Here is a 12,873-nt window from a genome sequence, read left to right as displayed (position 1 = left end):
TAAACAGTCCAGCAGGGTTGATGCCTGAAGCGCCAGAATGTAACTGCTGCACAATTTAAGGTGGAACGGGAAAATTCGAACAAGAAGCTGGCGAATAGCTGACTTCAGCTTTGTATCACCAAAACCTGTCGCATCCCCCTCTTCGAAAGCATGTTACCCTAAATGTAACTAAAGCCCAGGAGTGAGGAGCTGAACTTCACCCTCCTCTGCTATCACTGAAGTTGGGCCGGGTCGCCTACAGAGCAGCGCTAGTAGCTGTTAATTAATTCAGTTATTAAGTTATTTGAGGGTCCTGTTTCATTGGGCAAAACCACTGTTGAAATTAGGGTAAAAAGAAGGGGTAGGGGCAAAAAAGAAGACATGGGATTGGGCCTAAGTCCACACACTAGCTAGTGGTTCCACTATCACACAACGCTACCGAGTCGTGTAAAGCGGCACCACATCTTTTCAAACCACCGCTAACAAAGCGCCATTGGACAGCTCAACATGCTTGGAGGAGAACACTTATTGCTAATTCTTGTTAGGTCAGCTAACAGACATTTGATAGCATTATGTTGAGCAATGCCCAGTCAGTCAGCGCGAGGCCAATTATGCTCGGCTATTATTTATTTGTTATTAATTATGAAAAATATGTTAACTATCGATTCTTCACTTTCTCAAAAATGATCTTTTTTTTTGTATTGTGTATCATGTTGTCCTCTCTGGGTATATTTACCTGATTATAAAATCATGTCTTCTGTTAGATAATATGAAATATTGGTATGTTTTAATTATACAGCAATTATACAGTATTTAATTATACAGTAAGATTAAAAATAGGTCGAAAGTACAATATTCCGTAGGTTCTTACAAATGACTGCTTGTGTAGGTGTTACACAGTCATATGCAAAAATGTGAACATCCCTGGTCAAATCATGTTTTGTTTCTAAGCAAAAATAAGCTATAATATTTCCTATAGAGAAGCACATTTATATATGGCCTTTTCTGCAAATTTTTGTGCACAGTGTCCGTTTATTTACATGTTTAACATGTCAGAAATCAATAAAGCCTAGAACATAAAGTGTGACATAACCCAATATGTTAAATTCAGCAAATAAACTGTAATTCTAATATGTATAAATAAAATGTACAGAAACATGTTCTCTGTAGAGGACATCTAACTTTTTTTCCACCCAGAAAATAAAACAGAATTTGACCAGGGTTGCCCAAACTTTTGCATATGACTGTATGTTTATATGTTTACAATAGCTACAGCAAGTATTTTGACGATGACCCATGTTTTGCCTCTGTACTTTATCACTGTGGATTTGAAATGACATTTGGACAAAGTTCTTGTACACTTTCAGCATATTTTGTACATTTTCACCACAATAAAGGGCACCAAAGGTGTAGACGCCTGTCTGTAGAATGTAGTGACACCCATAATTGTGCGGGGGGTTTCTGGTTGTGATTGTGAAATGCATTTAAATGAATTTCTAGCTCCCTCAGTAGTTATATAACTAGTGAAGGTAAGGGAACCAGTGGTTAGCACTACCACCATCATGCTTCAAAGGTGTAGTAGTTTATATGATCTAGTTTGTATCATGCTATTTGCATGTTTTAACAGCAAACAAGCACTTTATTGCATGTTATGTATTTGAGACTAAGGTCCTGAAAGTGTACTCTTCTGTATTTTATACCACATATCTCTGTTTGATATGTATTATTGTCTGGCGGAGAAGCATTCCACTGAGAACTCCTAACTTAGCCTGATAACCTGATGACAGTGAAAAGCGTAGACCCACATTTGACCCTTGCAGTTTAAGAATGCATGTATAATTGTAGCTGGGTTTTCTTGGTCTGGGCCAACGCAGAAAATTATGCATTGTTACATTTTAGCTCGGTTTTTCTGACATATTTACCATTAAACCATAAGATGTAAACAAAAGTTTTAAGGGCAAAAAGTCACAACTGATTGGGCTAATTTTACGATGCAAAATGTCAAATTTGGAAGTGTTCTATCTGGGCTTGTTGGTTTTATTTACGTCTTGTTTTATCTGTCTTGTTATATTAGAACAATATGCCACACGACTCCCTGCATTACAGTGGTTTTGCATGATGCAAAGCCGGGTTATATCCCGGTAACAGCCTCGTGTGGCTCTACAAAATGAAGACACTTTTGCACTAACCCCTTTCCAAGCCATGGACCTGCTGGCGGGCACAAAGCTTTATTAGGCACTTCATTAACCTAAGAAAAGATAGGTTAGTTTGCAAGTCCCTGTAGCTAATGAATAATAAGCCTTAGTATGTAATAAGCCTGGAATATTAAGGGGTTAATACATAGTATAATAAATATAATTTTTGTGTGCAGTCAAATGTGTATATGAAGTATTTTTAATGACATCAGTTTAAAACCCGAAACTATCCCTACTATAATTACTGATTCCAAACTTATGGAAACTTGTCTTTTCCAAAAACCAGTCGCTTTGGCATTGGATCTATGTTGTCTATGTGAAATACAAACCAAAAGCAAGTTCATGCCTTCTTTTACTGCCAACTCCTCAACATAAAACAGCAGGAGTGCCAACGGATGGCTCGTTGGTCTAGGGGTATGGTTCTCGCTTATGATGCGAGAGGTCTCTGGTTCAAATCCTAGACGAGCCCACGTATTAGGGGCAGCCATGAGCTGGAGGTCAGGGAACATGCCTTGCAACTGGAAGGTCGTCGGTTCAATCCCTTGAGCCAACAGTACATGACTGAGGTGCCCTTGAGCAAGACACCTAACCCCCAGGTGCTGCGGATACGGCTGCCCACCACTCTGGGCAAGCGTGCTCACTGCCCCCCTAGTGTGTGTCTTCACTAGTGTGTGTGTGGTGTTTCACTGCATGGATGGACCAATAAGGGTTTCTTAAGGTCTAGATACTTTTTGGTGCTTACTGTGGGGTAAACTACAAAATATGCATGAAATTCTTAAAGCATAATTTGATATTAGTTAAAACCAGGGTCGTTTTTGAAAATCTGCAGGCCCTAAGTGACATTCTACTTTGTCCCCACTACCACCCAGTTGTATGCAAGACCAGAAAAATAACGAACTTCTACACTCCGTCTTTTTCTATAAACAATATTGAATGAATTTGACAACATACAAAATGAAGGGCTCCCTACAGGCTCTGGGGCTCGAAGTGGCTCCTTGTAGCAAGAAACAGGCCCCCATTAAAATGATTTAAAAAGCCATGTTAGCCTCAATGTTAGCCATTATATCATTTTAAATGCAAAGTGATTGTCAAAATATTTACGTGTATATGATATGCATGTTCTAAAAACATTTTTTTGCCTGAATATGAAATATTCTACAATCATGCTCGTTCAAATTCCACTCAAGGTCTAAATGGCAAAAATATGGCACTTATTAGGGAAAGAAACAAATACGAATGTTCAGTAAAATTAATATGCTTACACATATCGATCCTGTGTCCAGATATGAGTGGCAAAAATTGTGCTTTAATCAACAGGTACAATATTTTTTAATGCTTAAAAGGTGCTTAAAGACTGCACCTCTAGAAATGGTAGGATGATATTTAAAACATTATTTAACTGATCTGGCTGATTTTATTATGATGTATTATGCTATGTTATGTTATGCACATCCAAATACGACCACAAATGATTTGCCCTCTACTGCTTTGAAAATTATGTCGCTTTTTCATATTTTCAGTTTATTTAACCGCAGAAAGCACAAACTAAGCCTGCTTCCTAGTCAGTTTTGCTAACACGATGCTTATTTACCCTTTCACGCATTTAAACTTGAACTAAAAGGTGATGATATGTATTATGTATCATTATGTATTCAGTCTGGTAGTAATAGCAGAGGAACAGCTACATGCTATTTCTAAGGCTGTACAGCTCATTGCCATTTGATATGCCAACATTAGCTTCATTCTCAAATGAGCCCTAGAGTTGAGGGCTAACTATAACATCAGTAGAACATTAGCTTCTAGTATTGCTAATGGTATTCGCCCAATGGCACACATCTTAACAGCTTGAGTATTGCAGTCATTTTTATTTTTAAGTGATAAATGTTCTCTTTTTAAAACAGAATTTGGTAACACTGGTCATAAGGCCATTATGACACCTACATAAGCATTTCAGGACATATGACATAACCCTACATAAATGTTTATAAATGCTTCTTCTAATAGGCATCATTTGCTATAAAGTTTACACTTGCCAATTTTGGTCAAAGTTAGCTAAAATACTCTATATGACAGATGATGTCTATTGGAATAAGCATTTATAAACATTTATGGAGGATTATGTCAATTGTCATGACAACATGTCATGATGTAGATGTTGTGTAGCCTTAGGAACAGAACCCTACAGTAAAGCGTTACCCAGAATTCTTCTTATTGTTTTGATTAGATCTGAGCCTAATGTTAATCACATGGAACTCAAGTCATGAAAACACTATAAACATCATGTACACACTTAAAAGAGAGGTTTCTTTAGTAAAGTCAATGGTTCTTTTTAGAACCAAAAAGTGTTCTTTTATTGGTACAAGCCTAGTAAAAATAGTAAAACCCTTTCTGGTGCTATATAGGACCATTTTCAAAAAGGTTCTATATGGAACCACATACAACCCATTCTCTGAAGAGCCATTACACCCTGCCAATAAGCATTTAAGCAGGAAATTGTTCTATATAGAACGGAAGGTTCTAAATAGAGCTGTTATCCTTACTAAAGAACTCTTGAAGAACCATCTTTTTAAGTGTGTAGCTATATTAGCTTACTCGAAGATGCAGGGAGTGGCGAAAACAGAAAGAGGTAGGATAATTCTCATGGAGATGACAAGACGACACGTTCTCATGGAGACTATGAACACAGGTATTTAGCACTGTTCTCTCCCCTCCGTCCAATCCAGTGTTTCTGAGATTCTGGTTGAGACCGGTTGGGCCTTGAGGACAATCAAAATGCACGATATCGGAAATGAAACGCAGACTTTCTTCTCCTCTCGCATCTGTAGGATGGGCCTTAATGGTGCAGTAAAGGGGAAAACCACTCGGAGACTGGGCCTAAACCTGAATGACGAACTCTGGATTAGTGTAGGAGAAGCCTTGGAACTCATTTTGGTCCAAATTCATAATGAAGAGTTTATCCGTCGGAGTCAGCTCGACCGCCATCTTGGTAAACTCCTTGTCGAAGTTCCCGGTGTCGCGCCGATTTTTCTACAAAACAGAATTTCAGGAAAGAGAGAGATAATTATGTTATGCATAAATGCGTATGTCATCGCTCTCGGAACAAAACCTTGTATCTTCAAAAGGTCAACAGGACAAGGAAAAAAGTTTCTTAACTTTTAATAGAAGTTAGCGGTGAAATTTTTTATCCCAAGTCATTTTAGACCATTTCTATTGGTCCATTAATTCAAAAAATTTAACCCAAATGTAAAGGGCAGCTGGCAATTTCTAGTTATCTCAAAAAAAAAGTGATGTACAAAAACCTTGTACCTCCAATTTGTCCTGTTTCTTTTTGCTTTCAATTTGTTTGTTTCTTTTTATAAAATGCAAAAGCTTCAGTTACTCCTGGCATTGCTTTAAAATTTTATAAACAGACCAACAGAAGTGGTCGAACAATCTTGCTACATTAACTTCCATTACAAGTTGTGAATGTTTTTTTCCTCTCTTATAAAGTTACCAGTTTGGAGATTTGAAAGCAATGAAATACATGAGACATATATTTAAATATATTGGCATTTATCGCTGCTTTCGGGAAAAAACCTCGTAATTCCATTTTTTGTTGTTTTTCAGTTTTTTACATAATATGAAAATGCCTGTAGTCTTTCAACTTTGTGTACAATTCATGGCGAATGGACCAAAAGAAATGACCCAAAATGACTCGTAAAGACGTCTGGTTCCATTGACTTACATTAAAAAATAAAGTAGGTTTTTTCATTCTCCTCTAAAGTTACCATTTTTCTAGATGCAAGGTTTTAATCTGACCACAGCGATCTGTACGTATGTAATTTATATATATGTAAATGTGCATATATATATATGTATATCTATCTATATACAGAATGTGCCATAACTGTTGCTCAAGCCCCCCTCCCCCTCCAATATGTTTAATACAACAAATGAACAGTAATTCTTCTCTCTGTGTTAGGATGTGTTAACATACTTTCACTTAGAAAACTCAACAAAACTTGTCATTTGACTAGGGATGCCCAAAATTTAGCATGTGTCTGTAGTTCCTGCATTCAACTTCCCAACTCACTTTGCAGAGTTCACATTTTTTCCTACAACTGTACTGTTATATACACCAATCAGGCATAACATTATGAGCACCTCCTTGTTTCTACGCTCATTGTCCATTTTATCAGCTCCACTTACTGTATAGGTGCACTTTGTAGTTCTACAGTTTCTCTGATACTTTGTTAGCCCCCTTTTACCCTGTTCTTCAGTGCTCAGGACCCACATGGACTCTCACAGAGCAGGTACTATTCGGGTGGTGGATCATTCTCAGCACTGCAGTAACACTGACGTGGTGGTGGTGGTGGTGTGTTAGTGTGTGTTGCACTGGTCTGAGTGGATCAGACACAGCAGTGCTGCTGGAATTTTTAAACCCTGTGTCTATTCACTGTCCACTCTATTAGACACTCCTACCTTGTCAGTTCACCTTGTAGATGTAAAGTCAGAGACAATAGCTCATCTGCTGCTGCACAGTTTGTGTTGGTCATCCTCTAGTCCTTCATCAGTGTTCAACACTGGATGTTTTTGGTCAGTGGACTGTTCTCAGTCCAGCAGTGACATTGAGGTGTTTAAAAACCCCAGCAGCACTGCTGTGTCTGATCCACTCAGACCAGCGCAACACACACTAACACACCACCATTACGTCAGTGTAACTGCGGTGCTGAGAATGACCCACCACCCAAATAGTACCTGCTCTGTGAATGTCCATGGGGGTCCTGACCACTGAAGAACAGGGTAAAAGGGGGCTTACAATGTATGCAGAGAATCAGATGGACTGAGTTTAGCTGATAAAATGGACGATGAGTGTAGAAACAAGGAGGTGGTCACAATGTTATGCCTGATCGGTGGCATATTTTGACAAGTTCAGTTGTAGCATCGTCAGCAATGGCTTTCAGGCTTGTGAATAAAGAGGACGTCAATACATGCACTCACTCACAGATTAACATGCACACCAACAGATTTCATCACAGCAGCTACACCACAGTCAGAATCAGCTTCAAGGCAAAAACACAGTACCGGGATTGCAAAAGACGTTACTTCGTTTCTGACGTACAAAGGCATCACAGAAGAAGATCAAACACGAATAATGGGTTTCGTGGTAGAAAAGGATGAAAAGACCAACAGTTTTAGGATAAGAGACTATGTGCCTGTATTTGAACGACAAATGACACAACATTGAAGCTGGAAAACGGAACGTTGACAAACTAGAACTTGATGGTCCAGAAGCAGAATTCACAAACACCACAAGCTGTAACAAATAACTGGTCTGACCCTTTCTCCTCATGAGGTCAGCACCAATGTTTGGACGTTACACAAGTAGGGAAGGTCCCTTATGTAGGTACAAAGACAAACAGCAAGACAGATCATGTTCTCGGAAGCACAGAACACCAGGAACAGCACGACAGAAATGCTTATAGATCGCTCGTTCAGTCCTACCTTCTTCTAGAGGCCCAGAGGGGGTTCCCTCACCCTCTCCCCAACAGTGCGAATGAGGGCACTTGGGAGGAGTGTCACTTGAGTGCCTGGTCCATGTAAGCCTATACAACCATTGTATCATGATATTCCAATAAGCCCAGTGCTGAATCGGCATTTCTCATATAGGTTTGCTCTCAGATGTACACAGTTGTGTGTGAAAGTGAAGGGAAGTCAACTGCACTGCAAAGAACAAATTTATATCTGACATATCTCTGCAAATTTTAGTGCACAATTCTTTGAATATTGGGGGAAAAAAGTCTGGATTTGTAAGACCCCCTTTGGCTCATTTCTTACCTCTAGGCTGCGACAAAACCCCAAAGCATAATACATCCACCCCCATGCTTAACAGTTGGCAAGGTGTTCCTTTCATCAAATGCTGCTCTTGTTTTTCTTCATGCATACCTTTGGTGATTGTAGCCAAAAAGTTCAAAATTTTCTTTTATCAGGCCACAGCACTTGATCCCAAAATTCCTCTGGTTTATCTACAGGTGGCATCACATACCCAGATCACGGGTAAGGTTTCCTTCTGATAACGCCTCCATGTAGATGTATGTATGTGTAACATCATCACAAAGCGTGCCAGTTCATCACTAATCTTGTGCTAGCTAAATCTTCCTGTGGCAGCGGTGTGGGGGTTTTGCTTTGCATACCTGAACTTGGTCTTGCAGGTCTTGTCTTGACTGCAGCATTTCTCTTTCGCTTCCATGTCTTAATGACACTGTTGGAGTATAAGCACAGTACCCTGAGAGGTTTAAGGGATCACAGAATTTATTATGCTCTGGGAATCTGGTCTACACAACAAACTAATCACTAATAAACAATAATTCTGCATGAAAGTATGTCATATTTAAGGTTGTTCCATTCAGTGGTGGTGTTAACTCCTTTTCCAATAGAAAATCAAGAAATAGTGTAAACTGACCAAAGGTGCCCAAAACTTTCACACACAACTGTAGCTTGTTTTCTAATTGGTCCATTGGTCCTCATGAGGATATTTCGCAAAGCAGGATTTAGTTAGACAACTTAAGAAGTCCTAAGTGAAGCCTGTTTAACTGGGGAGGATCTGTTATTTTTGGCAATCCTTGCATTAGGTTTATCATGTGTTTTGAGAGGTTCATTGAGAAATAACCCCCAGAAGATGGTCTTGTTTTGTGAGCCTGCCTTAGGGGCATTCTTCTCTGATGAAAGCAGCACTATGGAACATTTGGGGATTTGGAGACCTCTCAGTTGGAAATCTGTAATTGCACACAACATGTGGAGGAACATTTTGTATCATTAGTTGTGCTTCGGACCCCGGAGTGGATGAATCTGATAATCTGTGTGGGATGTAAAAGAGAATTCAAAGAGAGCTCAGTCAAAACTTGGTGAAGAATGTGTCTTCTAAAGATGTGAGTGAATTATCTACTACTGTCATATCTTCATCAGTGTAATGACTAAGTCAGACCTTATATTAGAGGCTATGCACATGACGTTAATATGTAAAGACGTACATCATGAGTGCACAACTCTGGTCCTGGAGGGCTGGTGTCCAGCAAAGTTTGGTGATTTACCTGCTCAAACACACCTGATTACACTCATCTGTTAATTGCCAGGTTTACTGGGTGTGATTGAGTAGGGAAACTACTAAACTCAGCTGGACACCAGCCTTCCAGGACTGGAGGTGTGCACCCTGACATATGATGTGATTCGAAAAACTCCTGTGAAATCCGTCTCCACACCTGACTTTTATCATTATTTAAGGCTTTACAGGTCGACCTGTAGCAGCATACGCACACCTTATTTTAACATACTTAAGTTTTAACAAAAAACTGTACATATTACTGCTTTAACAGTGAGAATGTGTGTATATGTTGACGTGTACGTCTGCATAAATTTGTGTTCGCTGGACAGAACTTCTGGATTGAAAGTTTGCGCTTAGGTTTTTTCTCAAATTCATTAGCTGTTTTAGACGTCTCCAATAACTAGAGTATCTGGCCCTGACCAACATTAATTCAGTCACCTACTAAATTGTCTAATATCCAATTGTCTATTATTTATTTCATGCAAACTCGCTTTGGGTCTAGTGTGGCATATCATGCCTTTCCATGAAAAAAAAAAAAAAATCAAGAAAAAAAACCTTTTATTTATGCAAAGTTTCAAAGATAAATTTGGGTCTAAATTGCATAGGACATGCTGAGTTTAGCTGAACTGAGCTGAAATATGGATCCTCATATTTCATAATTCATTTTATGGATCTTCATGTCTGAGCACATTTGTTTTGCCAAGACAAGATTGGGTGCTTTTGCAAAAGACTGTGGATGCACTGGCAAAAAACAGAAGAATGTATTATATCTCAAATTAGCATACAGACATCCAGGAGCATTTTGGCGGTTTACCTGTAAATCCAACGTCTGTTTATTGTTTTTTTTTATTTTATATTTTATATTGTAATGGTTGGTCAAATGCTGTTTAAAAGTGACTAAACCATGTTAATGAGACATAAGAAAGTGTCTTTATCCAGGAAGAAAACTGAAGGCAGCAGGAACTGCTACTTTGGAGAAAATATAGGGACCAAGTCAGATTTTTAGATTCTTAACTGACAGTGTTAACTGACAACTTTGTATATCGCTAACAGAAACAGATGTCATAATTTTGCTAGATATGAAGCATCATTACATAAATACAAAACTTAAAGTTTAAAACTTTAAGTTTAAAACGTAAACTTAAAAATAGTCCTAAACAGAGTGAAATATTACAATTCCAATTTGAAAATTGTGTCTATTTTGACATAAAAAATGCACGAATGAAAAACGAACGTATGGTGTGAAGTAGCATTAATATTTTGTCTCAGTCATTCTGAAAACTCAGTAGTTAAGATGCAATTCAGAAGCTGCTGGAACAAACTTTAAAATCTCAGACCTAAAAAACAGTTTGGAGCACAACTTCCAAAGTTTGCGCTGCATGAACAGAATGTTTTGTTTGATTTTTTTTCCTCAATGAAAATCCATGATGTAACTTGGCAGGCCTAAGGTGACTTGGGGCGCAACTCATCCAAAAAAGTTTCCAATATAATTCAGATGATTTGAAGTTGGCCTGCAAATGCAACACAAAGTATCAGCCATAGGCTTGTTTCAAGTTAATGTGATAACATTAGCACAAGTATTCAGAAACTGAATTATTTATTATTTAATATAGATCCAGTTACTATATCCACTTCACATTTACACATATAATTTCTTTTGACTTTATATTTATGTATTCTTGGCCATTACAACGAGACAGTGATTCTGAATATGTAGCCTCAATAACTCAACCGGATTCTAAAGAAGGTGAAAGTGCTTGTGTTGCTTAGCCAATCTCCTCCCTTAAAACCAATTGAAAAATATATGTAGAATTATGAAATTGAGTCCAACAGAGGGACACTTGCAACCTTTGGAACTGAAGATGGTGTTCGCAAAGAGGAATGAGCCAAAATTCAACCATACTGCTGCCAAAGCAAATTATTTCTTACCATAGACTTCTCAAATGTACATTAGCATTTGTGCTTAAACGTATATCACTGATGTCGGAAGAAAACCTTGTATCTCCAAAATGAGAACTTTACAGGAGAAGGAAAAACTACTTTTAATGTAAGTCAATGGAACAGGAGTTTTTTTCCAAGTCATTTTGGGCTGTTTCTTTTGTTTCATTCATCATGAAATTTACACACAATGTAAAGATCTACAGGTATTTTCAAATTATGTCAAAAAACTGAAAAACAACAAGGTTTTCTTCTGACAACAGCGATACACTGTTTGGTTTACATTCACATGTACAAAGTCAAAAGACATCACGTGTAAATATGAATGCAATATATATAAAAGAACAAAAACATAACTGGCTGGACACTCGTTTCCTCTCACTTTATATGATACTGTACAAAAGTCTGAGACCACCCTTTTATTTATGTAATTCCTGGTCCAAATGGCCATTAAGTATATATTCTGCACTTTTTGGTCTGCATCTAAAACGGCTTCTTGGTATAAAGTTCAAGAAAAGTTCTTGAAGTTCAAGAATGTGCAAGACCTGGTAGACACCAAAACTTTTCTCTTTGAAACAGATAAAGAAACTGTACAAAGATGAAACCATACTGGACACTATGGAGAGGAATTTGTGCCAAATTGAAATGCAATCATTAATGCATTACTTTTCCACAGTGGCATGCAGAATATGTCAAAATGAGGAAGAAAACCTCTATGATAGTTTACATATTGCTTGATGTCTTTACTGAAACAGTGCATGCATTTGCATTTAAAAACAATCAACAACAATGGAATTCATGTCACAACTGAATACAACCCACTTTAATGTAATGAAGCCACAACTATTGCTTTTCACGGTGCAGCACTTGCAACAATGTTGAATCAGCATAATTGAGCTTTTACTTCACATTTTGACACATTCACAATTCGTGCATGTTACTGTTCAAATGCAATGCCATGTGTTCAATGGGTCATTCTACAGAAATGTCCATATTTGTGCCCCTAATGTTTACAGATATATTACATGTGAAAAACATGTTAGGTTTACAACATTATTTTAAGAATTACACCTTCTTGAGCCTTAATTTAGCAATATTGGTTGTTAAATCCCCTGGAGTCATGTCACTGGTGTTATCGCGTAACATAAGAATCTGATCTATGAAGAAAAGCACATGGTAAGTCCATTGTGTCTTTCAGTTTTCAGAAGTTTTCTCATTTAGCTCATGATTTCATATGAAGCTTTTAGCTGACGTCACTGATGTGATCTACTTTATTCTTAGGCAACTGTGAAAAAATAGAATACAAGTGGACTAAATGACATTTTAGTGGATATTCCATTATTGACAACATGTGGTTTGATGCTCTGTAGCAGCCACTTGGTAAAAAAAACATTTTCATTAAAATTGTCACTGGTGTTACCTTTCTGATGTGGAACACCAATGAGGATTGGTAACAGTAGTGGCATTTGGGGATAGACAGAAGGACCTTTCTGTAGAAGGACCCCATTGCATTTCGCGGTTTTGGTTGCATTTCAATGAGGAAAATACGTTTGAAGTCCAAAACAAGGTCAAGCGACTTGAAAACAACATAATGGAGGTTTTACTTGTCATTTGGCAATTATTCCACATCACACTATGGAAAACTAATGTCATGTCTGCATTGCATTTCAGTTTTCACTG

At 37.9% G+C, this 12,873-nt stretch overlaps 1 protein-coding gene across 1 annotated transcript in view; it reads right to left on the bottom strand.

The window, feature by feature from the left end:
- prkcba (protein kinase C, beta a) overlaps positions 1–12,873 on the bottom strand; it is a 71,301-nt gene continuing 58,428 nt past the window's right edge. Inside the window, exon 17 of the mRNA XM_017717284.2 lies at positions 1–5,201. Coding sequence (XP_017572773.1) covers positions 5,049–5,201 — 153 coding nt within the window. The 3' untranslated portion in view covers positions 1–5,048. The remainder of the gene's footprint in view (positions 5,202–12,873) is intronic.

This window comes from Pygocentrus nattereri, chromosome 12 (genome assembly GCF_015220715.1).
Source record: "Pygocentrus nattereri isolate fPygNat1 chromosome 12, fPygNat1.pri, whole genome shotgun sequence".
Classification (NCBI taxonomy): Eukaryota; Metazoa; Chordata; class Actinopteri; order Characiformes; family Serrasalmidae; genus Pygocentrus; species Pygocentrus nattereri.
This window is presented reverse-complemented; position numbering and strand designations above follow the sequence as displayed.